This window comes from Leucopleurus acutus, assembly GCF_964270905.1.
Source record: "Leucopleurus acutus genome assembly, chromosome: 17".
NCBI classification, from domain to species: Eukaryota; Metazoa; Chordata; class Mammalia; order Artiodactyla; family Delphinidae; genus Leucopleurus; species Leucopleurus acutus.
In genome coordinates this window covers 8,012,953-8,027,367 of record NC_139159.1, presented here as the reverse complement: position 1 = coordinate 8,027,367, position 14,415 = coordinate 8,012,953, and the positions used below count along the sequence as shown (strand labels likewise).

The 14,415-nt window shown below is 45.6% G+C and overlaps 1 protein-coding gene across 4 annotated transcripts in view; it reads right to left on the bottom strand.

Moving 5' to 3' along the window:
• Positions 1–4,104: 4,104 nt before the first annotated feature.
• CHD7 (chromodomain helicase DNA binding protein 7) overlaps positions 4,105–14,415 on the bottom strand; it is a 120,100-nt gene continuing 109,789 nt past the window's right edge. For 3 of the 4 annotated variants that reach the window (XM_082859059.1, XM_082859060.1, XM_082859061.1), the window contains 6 exons: positions 13,002–13,229; positions 12,330–12,773; positions 9,085–9,306; positions 7,667–7,807; positions 7,344–7,448; positions 4,107–6,045 (listed from right to left, as the gene is read on the bottom strand). In XM_082859059.1, the coding sequence (XP_082715185.1) occupies positions 5,101–6,045; positions 7,344–7,448; positions 7,667–7,807; positions 9,085–9,306; positions 12,330–12,773; positions 13,002–13,229 (2,085 nt within the window). In that variant the 3' untranslated portion in view covers positions 4,107–5,100. Of the gene's footprint in view, positions 6,046–7,343; positions 7,449–7,666; positions 7,808–9,084; positions 9,307–12,329; positions 12,774–13,001; positions 13,230–14,415 lie in introns of all 4 variants that reach the window. The other variant, XM_082859062.1, reaches the window with a different exon arrangement.

Genomic DNA, 14,415 nt, shown 5'->3' with positions numbered 1-14,415 from the left:
TCTATTATGCTGTCCTTCAGCTGTAACTCAGATTCACCATGACAGATTTATCTTGGAGCCCAGTAGAGACCTCGCAAGTGAGAAAGGTTCACAGGAAGAAACATACTGGGAGACAGCACGACACTTAAATAACATGTCTGTATTGTGTTTGGAGATGGGTTCTGCCATCTTTGTTCAATCGACGAAAATTTCAACCAGTTTAGGAGCTACACAAATGATAAGAGTCAACCGTTCTGGAGCTAAAGATGTCAGATGAAAAAATATTTGAAATTTTAATTGTCATTACCCTATTCTTCAATTTCATTTAAATTACATGGTAAACATTCATCAAGGAGATGCAAATTAAAAATCAACTCTACATTGGTAGATCCAAAATAAGATCTACAGACCAACAGGCCCATTAGGACGGTGGACCTACGTTGCCAACACACATACACAGGGAGTTTTTTAGTTTTGGTCTACAGCATTAGGGAAGTTCAGCAAAAACCTTAGACATAGAAATGATTTATATAGCTCAAACTACTTTGAAAATCACCATTCTAACTCCTACAAGAAAAAAAATCTCCAAATTAGGTGAGTCTCCCAACAAAAAATTCAAGGATGAAATACTTTCACTGAAGGAGTCTTACGTTAGATTAAATATTCCGGATGGTAATTTACACATCTATTTTGCCAAATGTAGTTTACTTTACTATAAAATGTCTATAAAACGATGGTAAATCTTACCTGTGCTAAGAAAATACATAAAATTGCTCATTAGAGAGCCAAGTTGAATGAATAAGGTATATTCTAACTTTTAAATGCTTGTTAGTAGAGGTCATTTACATTGTTTTGCTTCCTAATTTAAATTTACTGATGGCTCTGGAGGCGCACTGATGTTCACTGCACACGCCATCACTTCAACGATGCACACACCTTCTTACCTCCGCTACCTGTTAGAAATAATTGCTGAAAACTCTTCCCAAAGATAATTAACAAATAATTTTCATTGAACTGGAAAGATAACTTTGTAACAGGGCATGGATGGAAAGATTTCTGTTCCTACCACCTTTTCTATTAACACTAATCATGGAATTAAAAAAAAAAAAGTGTATGTTCTTCATCTGTTGGTTTTACCTTTGGGCTAATCCTGAAAAGTTAATTCCAATTATTCACTTAATGTAAATTGGAGGCTCTATTTCTTTAAAACATAGCCCAAATCCATTTACTGCCTTTCATCTCCATTGCTACCTACTGCCTTGATCCAAGGCTGCTGCAACAGTCTCCTAAATGGGGCTCCTGATTCCTCCTTACAAGCCATTTTTTTCACATTGCAGCCATAGTGATTATTTTTTTAGAAACATGAATATGATATCACTTCTCTGCATAAAACCTTCCAAGGAACTTTCTACGGCACTTAGAAAAGAAATCCAAATCCTCCACCAGCACCGGTTTGGTCCCTAGCCCCCAAATCTTCTAGGCAAACAGGCTCCCTGCCCCTGCTTCCTCCAAGCTCACTGTCAACACAGGACCTTTGCACTGGCTCTTCCATTTGCCTGGAACATTCTCCAACCAGCTCTGTCTGGTCACTGCTTCTCATCACTCAGGTGTAAGCAGAGTTGTCCCCTCCACAGACCTGAGCACCCCATCACCTTATTTAATAGTATTCCTCCATCTACAAAAATTGTATTTGTATCTGTGTATCACCTGTCTCTTCCTATTAGCATATAAGCCCAATGACAGCAAGGCCCTAGTCTATTTTTGGTTTTCGCTATATTCTTGCCGCTAAAACAGTACCTAGCACATAGCACCCAGTAAATGTTTGTTGATGAATGTTAAATCACCCCAGCGCAGTGATTTAAGTGCCTAGGGTTGAAATACCCCAGAAGTTAGATCAATCTGAGTTGAAATACCAGGTTTGCTATTTGCTAGCTCTGAGGCTTAAATTAATCCTTTCCAAAGACTTGACTTCTTCATAAAATAGAAACACTCATGGGGCAAGATAAATCCAAATTTAAATGAGGTAACTGGGACTCAAGTTTGCCTGGTCAGAGATCACACTCTTCTTCCAGGTTCTGCTTCGTATAGACTGCCTCTTAATCCCCAATCTTAGATTTAAGGTCCCTTACGGAGGGGTAAGGGCGGGGGGGGAAACGTAAAAATACAAAAGCCCTAGACACTTCAAATCATCACTAAATAACTATTTTATTTCAGAGACCAGAGTGCAGTATTTCAAGAAACTGTAAGGAAGCTCTAATGTTAGACTGCCTGGGTTCAGATCCAGCTCCTGTACTTACTGCTAGCCAGTTACTTAAAGTCTCCAAGTCTCCGTTTCCTCCTGGAAAGCAGCACTTCCCTCACAGAAGAGAAGTGACGGTGAAACAGAAACGCCATGGAAAGCACTGAGCACCTCAGTGCTTAATTTATACAAGCACGTGACGAACACCGGTTATGAAGAATCAGACTGAATTTAAAATATTTCTTACTTAGGCAAATTCGAGATCTCACGTCGAGAATTAATTCCATTAGGAAAAAAAAAAACCAAACAAACGCATTTTTTGCGTTTGGAAACTTGCATGACTTCAAGGCCACCTTCACAGGTAAATCCCAGATGACTCAGGGCCAGCTGCTGACCTACCTATCATGTCAGGGTTCCTTCTGGCCACAAGCAATTGATGCCTCTGCTTTGAAGATCGTCATTGTTCTCAGCATCTTCCTTTAACAGGGACAGAGTCACATCGTGTGCTCTATTTACAGAGTGTCATAGGAAAACTTCCAACGCTATAAAGAATTTCAGAAGAAGCCCCTTTAAGACTCACTTTATGAAACATATTCTCCCTACCTAAGGTCCTATTTTAAGGCTTAAAAAGTCTTTCAGTTATTTAAATATTTAAGTTCTTTATACTTTGTGGAAGTCTAGTCTTATTTTCCACGTTTGAAGAATTCTGCTCCCGAAGCTATTCTTTTAAAAAAATTCTTTTTAAATTTAATTTTATTATTGTTTTTATTGAAGTATAGTTGATTTACAAAAGGCACTTTCCTGCCCGCGCACTACCCAGGCGCTCTTCAAGAAAGAGTCACGGTGACGTGACAGGTGAAGCCACCACGGGGCGTCTAAGGTGGAGGCTTCACGGAGCTCTTTTTCCAGAATCATCATGGGTATATTTTCATCTTGCGATGCTAATTCACGGAACCTCGTTAACTAAAAGGGACTCGGACAGCCTGTCTCGTGCCACGTCGGGCGGGGGACGGGCTGGGCGCGTCCCGGGGGCGGTACGCAGGGAGCCACCACAGACCACCCTCACCGTCTCTTCCCCTCCTTTTTAACTGCAGGGACACGGGGCTTTATGTTTGGTCAGGTGACATTACAAGGTGAAAACAGAGCATCTCAAATTCTAGCTTACCTTGAACATCAGAGGTCATGAAGGAGTGCCCGAACCAGCGGCTCCCAGCCCGTACGTGCGCGTAGCTGCACGTGCGCGTAGCTGCACGTGCGCGTAGCTGCACGTGCGCGTAGCTGCACGTGCGCGTAGCTGCACGTGCGCGTAGCTGCACGTGCGCGTAGCTGCAATGCGTGCGTGCGTGCACGTACCTGCATTGCGTGCGTGCGTGCGCGTCCTCGCGCTCGCCTGCGCTTGCTGCAGCGGGTCCCTGCTCGTTCTACGTGGGGCTCCGTGACGCTGGCACCGAGCCCGGGCCCTCAGGACACCAGAGTGCCTTCGCGTCCCTTGCTGACACCACGGCATTGTGTTTTTCTACCCATTAACCGAGGATAAATGACCCAGATATTGTGCCTATTAAAGCCTCATTTTTCTTTTGACCCTTTGTTCCTCGGTGTACCACATTATCAGACGCTGCACACGTTTTTTAAGTAGTCTCGGCCTCGGGTGACCTTTTGAGGGAGTAATGGGAGGTTTCTGCGTGTGGTTCTGTTGAGATATCTGGAGTGGAATTATGTCAAGGTAATGTGAGGTTTTTCTTCCAGTCTAGGCGGAAGACAATCAGTTGAGCGTATTACCAACAGCTAATCTGGTATAGGAGGATATATCAAGAAACTGTACAAAGGCCAGAATGCTGTATTTGCATCTATTGCGAATACAAAAAATAGAGTGAAACCAGTTCCCCTACGCTACTACATTCTATACTTACATCTCTGCATATCATGGGTCACTTTTATTAAAAGCATCATTACTACAGTTGGCAGCAATTTACATTTTATCTTACATGATAGCAGTTTTCAAAGGAAAAAAAATAAAAGGACATCACAACAAAGAAAAACAATACATTTACAAAGTCATGTCTGTAAACTTCAAGGCTAGTTTAGAGCTGAGGTAATGCTGTTTTAGCTTGTGGCTAAAGTAACGAAGTCCTTTAATTTAAAAAAGGTACCTGATTCTCTCTTCTCTCACTCTTTATTTATTCATCTATTTATTTTGTTTATACCAGTGCATTACAAGACCACGAGACAATGGAACTGCAGTTCTGTCTGGCAAGAACCCTCCCAGTAGGTTAATTTCCAAAGGGACCCTTCACATTCAACAGCTGCCTTATTATTGCTGCGCCTCGGGACAGAGACGTTCACACTAAGGTGGAGATTGTCAGAGTGTGTGGATGTGTGTGATGCGCAAGTGCGGGAACCCCCGTGTAGTCAAAAAGGGAAACAAATGAGCAAGGATGATATGTATGGTAAATTTCATCTTGACCTTCACAGCAAAAAAATTAAAATTAAAAAATTAAATATATAACTTCATACTTCCTTTGAGCAGCACTTCCTTTCATTCGTGCCACTTGGTTACAAATTGCTCTTTATTATAATACCAATGGTACCAAAGGAAAAGAAAAAAAAAAAAGCAGAGCATTATGTAAGTTTCCTTAAAAAGACACGATCATCTCTCAAATTTCATCTCTCCTAGGGATAATAAATAATGCACTGCACAATACTTAATGACCAAGATACCTTTTGACACACCTGTATAACATGACTTGGACTTTTTTTTTCTTTTGCTACACTATGTTACAGAACAGCTTATAAAACTAGGTATGAACATTAACTGTGAGTGTAAACAGTAGGACTACCACTTGTCAAAAGTTTTAAACACTTTAACTGAAAACTGGTACTGGTTATCCATCATTTTCATTGTTTTCTATTTCGTCCCCCCCGTCGAGTGAGTCTAGCTCTTCGCCCTGTGCTATCTCGTCTTCTAAGACTGAGGACTCCGCCGTCTTGTCCAGGCTCTCCTCGGCGTCGCTGCCCTCGAGGGTCTCCTCTTCCTGAAAGGCGCCCCCCTCGGCCTTGTCGGGAGCCTTGTCGTCGCCGGAGCCCACGGCGTTCTGCAGTCCCGCCAAGGCGGGGAAGCCCGGCAGCGTCAATCCCCCCAGTCCCGGAGGTAGAAACATGGACGGGTAGAAGAGGCCCGGGGCCATGGTGGACAGGAGGAAGGGGTTGAAGGCGAGCGGGTTGGAGGGCAGGCCGGCCGGGGCAGTAGCAGCACCAACAGATCCATTCGCAGAGTCCGGGCCCGGAACGGCGTCTGTGCTTTTCTCCGAGTCCTTGTTCTCGTCCTCGTTCTCGTTGCCCTTCTCCTCCGCTTTGCACGCGCCGTCTTCCGGCTCCGCGGGGCCGGCCGCGGTGTTGCCGGCGGCAGCAGCTGCGGCTGCGGCGGCGGCGGCGGACAGCGGGGTGTTGAGCAGCCCGCCCAGCCCGAACATGCTGGGCAGGCCGGCCACGCCCGGCAGCACCAGGGGCAGCACGGCGGCCGGGTTCTTGGTGTCTCCTCCGGCGGCGGCGGCAGCGGCTGTGGCCGTGGCCAGTCCCGGAGGGAAGCCCATGAGGCCGGCCAGCTGCAGAGACTGGAGGTTCTGGAGGCTCTGCAGGCTCGTCAGGTCCATCCCAGCGAACAGGCTGTTCACCAGCAGGGGGTTGATGCCCGACGTGGAGGCCACGGCGGCGGCGGCGGCGGCGCGGGCGATTTCACTTTTGGGCCTCCGTCCCCGCCGGCTCGCCCCTTCTCCCCGCACCACGGGTCCGGTGAGAAGACGGTCAAACATCGACTCAGGAACGAAACCCTGAAAGGAAGGGAGAGGCAAACAGGGGCTATCAAACGCTTCGGAAGAAAACCTCATTTCCACGCGGGCCTCTGTGATGGACTGAACACTGACATTCGTAATGGAAATACACATGCAATTATTTCCATTCTAGAAGCTCAAGGATCAGACCTCGGAAAGCAAAACTTCTCTTTTTTAGCATTACACAGCTCACCGAATTATGCTGAATTGCAGAAAAAAATGTTAAAGGCTACTCTATCGGTGAGGTAAGTGTCAAGATATCTGCATCCATAGCTAACTCGAGAAACAGCACATCAGAAGGAAGTGGAAAACGATGGAAAATTTAATTAAAGTTATATTTTAGTATCTACCCTGGAGAAACAAAAACTCATGTTCACACAAAAACCTGTACATGAATGTTTATAGCAGTTCTACTCATAATTGTCAAAGTCTGAAAATAGCCCAGATGTCCTTCCATGGGTGATGGGTAACCACACCCAGGGGTACATCCACACACAGGAGCCTGATCAGCAGCGAAACCTGTGACACATGTAACCACTTGGATGAATCTCAGTATGAGGAGTGAAGGAAGCCGTCTCAAAAAGGGTACGTAATTTATGCTTCTGTTTAGGTGACATCCTCAAAAAGACAAAACCTCTAGGGATGGAGAACAGATCAGCGAGCGGTTGCCCTGGGCTAGGGGTGGGGACAGAGAATAATACAAAGGAATTTGGGCGAGTCACAGAACTGTCTGTATTCTGATTATGGTGGCCGGTCAAGAAACCATCCATGTGTGAAGACTGATAGAACTGTATACCAAAAGAAAAATAAACAGACAGACAAAAAAAAAAAAAAAAATCAAGACGTTTAAACACATTAATTTAAAAAAGAAACAGTGAAATTAATGCTTAGGCAGAACTGCTGTATTTTTTCATTTGTTTATTTTAAAATCAGAAATCACAGTTAATCTTAAGGATCTCAACCACCATAAATTCCATTCCACAGGTGCTGTTAGCCACGTTTACCTGGGGCATTCCTCCCTGGAGCAAGTCTGCCTCTAAGACTGTGAATGTATATTTCTATACAATCCCTTTAAATCAGAGCTGTCAAATTAATCCACCTTGGTGGATTAATGACATATTGATACAAGGAATGATGATGTATTAATGATGTATGAAAATGATGCATTATGTCAACTCTTTTAAGCCAAGAATAAGTTATCATTGAATAATTAATGGCCCACAGAAAATAAAGAAAAATTCAGGAAAACAGTTTTGTACAGATACCTTTCTGGACAGAAAGGTGGAGTCTGTACTTACAGACTGCTTGACTATATCGGTCCAGTCTGGGGCAACTGCAAACTCGGGGTTTTCTTCCAGCCACCGGGGTAGATCCTTCATCGGAGGCGCCATAGCTCCACCCATCTAGGGAGAGGCGTTTGGAAAATGATTTAGAAACAGACAAAGTCTTCCCTCTCCCCCTCCCGTCTGTATATCTACACATATACATACACAGATCATATAAATATACATGTATTCTGGAAGAAACATGATTCTTTTCCCCTATAAAAGATGTCAGAATAAAACACTTCTTTCTGGGAGAAGAAATCACATAGAGATCAATTCCCTTTCCCAATGTTTACCTTCTTCCCATTTCGTTTATTGACAACAGGCACCCTTTCTTCTCCTGTCAAAGTGTTTATATCCAATTTATTAGGGTTTCGACATCTGTGTCGTTTCTGTTTCGGTTTCTGAAATGAGGAAAACAGCACATCTGCATTCTTCTGCAAAAAAACAAGAACAAAAAACATATTTAGTAAAATTGTACTTAGTACTTATTCTTTCCTATATAAATGACAAACAGAACAGTCAAGCCATTTTCAATTACTATGGAAGTTTCAAGAATCATTTTAATTATTAGAAACCATAGTTTCCTTTGAAAGGAAAGACTATTCTCTTTTTCCTTTACTTAAGGAACAAACTTAGAAGCGGAGAACATGCTTTTCCTTTTATCTCTCAATAACCTGCTTAAAATCTTTTCTTCAAATGTTCAACCAAGTCATGGTATTTGAAAAGGAAACTTTCTCTGGTACCTCTGCTGATCTCTACTCAGAGACCTGAGTGGATACAGAGGTGATCTCACATCTACGACACGCGACTGTACATGAGGAGAAACAACCCAAGGGATAAAAGAGCCTTTGCAGGAGGGTGCATTCTGAGTGGCAGGAACTCAACAAGATAAAATGTAAACTCCTACGCTTAAGTTTTCAAAAATTCAGGGCTTCCCTGGCGGCGCAGTGGCTGAGAGTCCGCCTGCCGATGCAGGGGACGCGGGTTCGTGCCCCGGTCCGGGAAGATCCCACGTGCCGCGGAGCGGCTGCGCCCGTGAGCCATGGCCACTGAGCCTGCGCGTCCGGAGCCCGTGCCCCGCAACGGGAGAGGCCACAGCAGTGAGAGGCCCACGAACCGCAAAAAAAAAAAAAAAAAAAAAAAATTCAGTCACGTAAGTTATAGGACGTAAGACATCTGCACAACTAGCTCGCAAGCAGTTTAAGTGAGAAATCATCTGGAGGTCCTGTCCCATGTTTAATAAACGGCGTGAGTGTTAGTTGTTTGAGAAAGAAGCTGAAAGGTCTTGGGCTGTGTTAGCGGCTCGGAGCTCTGCAGTAACAGCGCCCTAATATTCTGTGCTGGGCAGACCCAGTCCAGAGACCAATTAGAGCACGTTGGGGAGCGTCTTCCCAATAACGAGTCCCCCCTGGGAACCACGCCATGCGAAGAGTAACAGAAAAAAACCCACATCTATTTGGTGGGAGAAGGAAAGAGCAAGGAAACGCACACTAGGCATCTTCAAGTAAGTACAAGGCTGCCCTTCACGCACAACAGGCCTGAAGCTAGTCTCTCTAATGTAGAATATACAATGACAGAAGCTGGGAAACGCCCCAGATGACGAGACAGTCCAGTGAAAGGCAGCGGGACCAGGGGCTTCTCCGTCGCACGGGAGAAGGAAATGGACTGACTGAGGAAGAATCCTCCCAACTCTACACTCTGTGATACTCACTGGTACGTAACTTGGCATATCAACAGTGTAGGCGGGATGCAGCTTCAGCCACTCGACTAAGTCCTTATTTTTAGGAGCTTCTTCCCCCACCAGCCGAGTCCCATCTTCGAGATTTATGACAGGGATCCGCGTGTCTGGGTCCAGCTGTCCAGGAGAAGGAATGTTTCTTGTAGGTGGGGTCTCTATATCTTCTTCAAAAGCTTTGGTCACCTCAGCATCCTCCTGCAGAAAGTTGACAATGGTCGGAATTCTCACATGAAGAGAGAGATCCTGACAACATCCTAGCCCGAGGAGACGCCAGCCTAGCATAATGGATCTCTGATCATAAAGGGAAAAAAGTTACTTGAAACAACGGCAGTTTGGGAACAGCTATTAAATGAGGAGATGTGTATCATTCTTCACACTGTAGCATTAGTAATGGGGGAGAAAATTCACAGTCCATCACCGCTCCATGTCTGAGATCTTAAGCAAGCCGCTAGGAGCATGACACAGGCAGTGGAGCCTGCGCCCGATATGTATGAAAGGCAGCCTCTCAATCTCTTCTGGGGATCCCTGGATAGCATCATTAAAGAAATTATAATTAAAGGAATGTTCCCAAAGCCAGTTTATACTAGCTTTGTGGCACTCTGTGATCAGCACACTTTTGTCAGTAGTACAATAGTTCAGATTAAGCGTGTGTGGCAACACTGGAAAGATCAATGCTAACTGGAGTTGAGTTAGAGTTGAGACTCTACCATCGCCCAGCCACTGGTCCTCAAACTCCGTTATTTCAACCTGCAGACATCTTCAGTGAGGCCCATCTGTCCATCCCTACTGTTCCCGCTTCGGTTCAGGTCTCCGTCACTGACCACCTGTATCACTGCATTACTCCTAAACGGTCCACCTGATTCTAGTTCCACCCTTCTTTAATCCAACCTCCACTCTGCTCAAAAATCATGTTACATCACTCCCCTGTTTAAGCTATTTTGATAAGTGAACCCGCATCACCTTCAGGATAAAATCCAAGTTCTTTAGCATAGCGATCACAGCCCTCCGTGATTTGCAGCCTACCTTGTCGCCAAGGTCATCTCTGCCAAAGCTGCCTCCTCACCAAATTCCCTGGCCAGTAACTTTCAGTTCACCAGACACGACAGGCTCTCTCTGGCCTCAGTCCCTTTGCACATGCTCTCCCCGCCCCCTCTTTTCAAATGACTTACCCCCATACAACCTTCAAACTTTCACCAAGGTATGACCAACTCCAGGGAAACTTCCCCATCTGTTTCTCTCCACATCCACCTCCTCCAGTCCCATTCTTCCTTTGGGTTTTCAAAGTACCCCAGGGACTTCTCACAACAGTGATATGTTGTTATTTATCTGTCACCCATCTTATACACTGAGTTCTCTGGTGCAAGCACCCATCGGGCCTTTATTCTTCGCATCCCCACGCCTGGCGCAGGGCGGGGTTGGCTCTCACAACTTACTTACTTTTCACGGCTGCACAGTGGTCTCCAGTCTGAATGCTAACACAACACAAGATTTTGGGATCTGTCTCGTTCCACACAAGTAACCTCGCCGACCTCTATACCTCTTCACTACTCAGTTTATTTACAGACCAATCAGCATTCTCCTTGTATCTTATGTGCACGCACATAACCCTCTATAATACCAAGTGAGGAATCCCCAAATTCCAACAGTTAAGAGTTAAAAAAAAGAAATTAAAATACATTCTCTTAACATCTGTTAGGAGTTTTGAGCCACACTGCTAAGGGAAAAAAACAAATTCCTAGGGACAGCTTAAAATATGTGAATGAATAAGGTCAGCCGTAAGTTTAATATAGGGTGTATAACTACAATGGGAAGGAGCACTTGGTCGCGCTGACTGTTAATCCCTGACGCTGGGTCCCCAGACAAACGTGAGATTCAAATTGAAAGACAGTAAATGAAGCCGCCCGTGTGTGAGCTGCAGAAACTCCCCGATTTGTTGATGTTTGTTCAGTGAACAAAACCTATCAAAGCATCAGGGTGGTTCCCAGCAGGAAGCTAATGGCTGGCGATGCCACTTTGGGGACCACACACCTAGAAATGGCGTTTTAACTTAGGGAAAAAACGATCACAGCTGATCCACTGTGAGGTGTATTTTTCAAGATTCTAGAAGTAGTCAGATGATCGACAAAAATGACCATTACTACCACTGGTACATTTGTAATGAGTTTTGAAAATTACCTTTTAACCACCCGGATGCTTCTGGTTTAATCAGACCCCACTAGGGGGCAAGTTTCAGTGAAGGCTATTTTGTCACTTCGAGACTCTAACTTGACCACGCCTTCCCTACTCTTTTACTAAGTTTCCTCTAAATTCAAGAAATAAAAAATGGGGAACTAATAATAGGAATGAAATAAGGAAAAACATATTGAGACAAATGTCTCCCCTCGGTGTTTCCCAAACTGTGTCCCGCCGCCCAGGGGATGGGCCGGGCGCCGGCATCCCATCTCCTTGGGCAGGAGCTCCAGCACCTCTGTGCTGATTCGGGTTTCAAATCCAAAGGCTTAGAGTACCTTGTACCAATTTCAGTGCTTTAAAAAGACTTCGTGTAATCGGGTTCTCTGGGGTAAAAAAACCTCATCGTTAGTTGGGCGGCACTTTTTTAGGTGAGTGGTTGAAGCGGATTAAGGAAGAGAGTTATTTTGATTACACTGCACTCATTTCCTTTGAATTGAAGAAGAAAATGACAAAATCCACTGACACACATATTTCTTGCAAACCTAAACTAGCACAGGTCTCAATTCAGTTGAGATTTTTAAAATATCTGCTTCTGGAGGCAAGAGAATTTGCAATCACTAGCTTTGCATGCGAACAAAAATCTTAAGTCTGAAACTGAACGAATCTAATGAACGCCAGGCCCCAAACAGGTGGATGCTTTTAACAGCAGAAGCTTCTTCCACCTCGAGGACTCGGAGCTAACGATTACAGGCTCAGAAGAACGTGTTTTTGTTTTGGGCTAGTCTTCCGAGAGTGATCACTATATTAGAATCTTGGGCAGAATAAATCCTCAAGCTACCCGTGGTTCAGGCCGAGTGATCTGCGTCAACGCTCAACACAGCTTTCCGGCTCAGAACCACGACTCTGTCCATCGCGACTGCTTCTTTAGCGGAAGGGGCCGGCTTCCGCGCCGCGTCACCGAGGGGCGCGTGCCCCGGAGTGGGCAGCAGAGCCGGGACCCGGGCCGCCGGCGCGGGCACGCGGGGGAAGCCAGCCCCTGGACTTACTGCACTCAATGACGTCCGTTTGTGGCTCATGAACAGCAGGTCGAGGCCCTCCACGTTTTTCCTCCTTCCCCGCCTCCTCTTCATGGGAGGCTCTCCGTCCACGAGGGAGCCGTTGAGCAGATGCCTGGCGGGCGTGCGGGACAGGCCTGCCTGGAGCAGCTCCATTTGAGTCTTAAAGGCATCAGACATGGGCGCCGAGACATTAGGCAAGATAAACTTTGAAGTAAGAGATGAAAAATTTGAGGTAGAGCTTGCTGCCTCTCTCGAGGCCTTTGATAAATCGACAACTTTCTCCTGTCCGTTTTCCGAGACCACCTGATTCCCCCGCAGCTGGGCAACCATCTCCATGAGGTTTCGCCGCTTAGCAGCTCTTTCGGCCTCAATTTCGATCTTCCTCCTCCTCCTCCTCCTCTGGCGAGGGACGGAGAGGTTGAGGGCGTCTTCCTGTTGAGAAATCCCAACACAAGAGTGAGCCAAAACTGCACCTGCTGCACGGGCCGGCTCGCGGAAAGCGGGAACGGGAAGCTTAAGGAATTAAACATCCCAGGCTGCTGAACGGAGCTGAGGCAACAGCCGCCTCCTTAGCTCTCAGCAGGACCAGTGAACACGAGCTTCCAAACGGAGTCAAGGGAGCTCATCTTTAAGCGGCACCAGCAAAGCGCTCTAACTGACCTTGGACAACTGAGGGGAAGCGGTGAGGTCCTCGCTGCCACTGATGCTCGCCTGGCCCACCATGGAGAGCTCGGCCAGGCTCCTCTTCTGTAGGGGGCTGTCGGCAGTGGGGGGCGTGTAGCCGGGGATGAGGCCCTGGAAATCAAACACCTGGCGCCTATTTACCGGCCATTTGCCTTTCAACACTGCTTCACAGATGTTGTCTAATCGGTTTATCATTACTCGATCCTGGAGGGGGAAGAGAAGTCACATGAAACTGTAACAAAGACCTGGTGAAAATTACGGGATAAATACATCCACTGAGACACTGAAGAGCAGAGAAGGCTTCAAAGCAGACGGGCGAGCGAAAAGCAAAAGTAAACAAAGAGCAAACAAGCGTGGCAATAAACCAGACCCACCAGAACCACTTTACTCTGGTGTGAGGCCTGAAGGTGACCGCAACCCAGAAGACTCAGCATTTTTCAATTACGAACAATGAATCACACAAACGAGAGAATGTTACATAACCACCACCTCTAAAATGTCCCCATGTTTTACGAGTAACTGTTGTGTAGGCTAAAGATTGTTGGTGCACGTCAGCAGGTGACAATGGAAGCCTGCAGTCAGCTTCTCGACGCTCTGGTGCTTCAGTCCCCAGGCTGGACTGCAGCCTGTCCCAGGAAGTGGGACATCATTAGCGTCACTATTAATAAAGTTCAGCATTACGAATGGGCACCAACCTAGGAACACCTAATGAGCGTCAATTTGCATCTCCCACCTATTATCACTTCAAGTTTCATTGAAGCGTGTCCTTTAAAAATGTCTAATTACAGCTCTCAGACCCAGTTTCCATAGATTAAAAGCCTGCCACTGTAGACCTTTCGGCTTACCTGGGCAGCTGCCTTCTCAACTCAATAAGGCAGACTAGCAAAACAGGGGAAATAAGGGAGCATACAGAGGAAAAAAAAAATGTCTCCGATAGTACACTCTTCAGTTAAAAATTTCACATTGTTTCTTCCACAGTTAATACTATGGGAGAGCAGCCTGGGGAGGAGTCGAAGGAAGCCTTTTCTGTGTTGTTTGTTTTAAACCAGACAGCCCTGTTATGGTGATTAGGATGATTATCTCTCCACGCTGAGAAACAGGCCCAAATTACATAGGGATTTATTATAAAATTATGCCAGTTAGCCAAAAAAGTAATTTCCACTTTGCTTTTGGGTTATAGATAACTACATTTGGAATTAACTCATAACGTATTCGAGCAAATGGGTCAACGCCCACCCTCTCCCCAGTTCAGAAGATTACAGGGTTCCAAATGTATGAAGTTGTCTTAAATCTGAAAGTTCTGTTTCAGGATTTAAAAAACACCCAAAACACACAGTTTTAAAGTACACACAGGTTCCATCGGGCATTGCTGTTGGGATTACAAAATGGT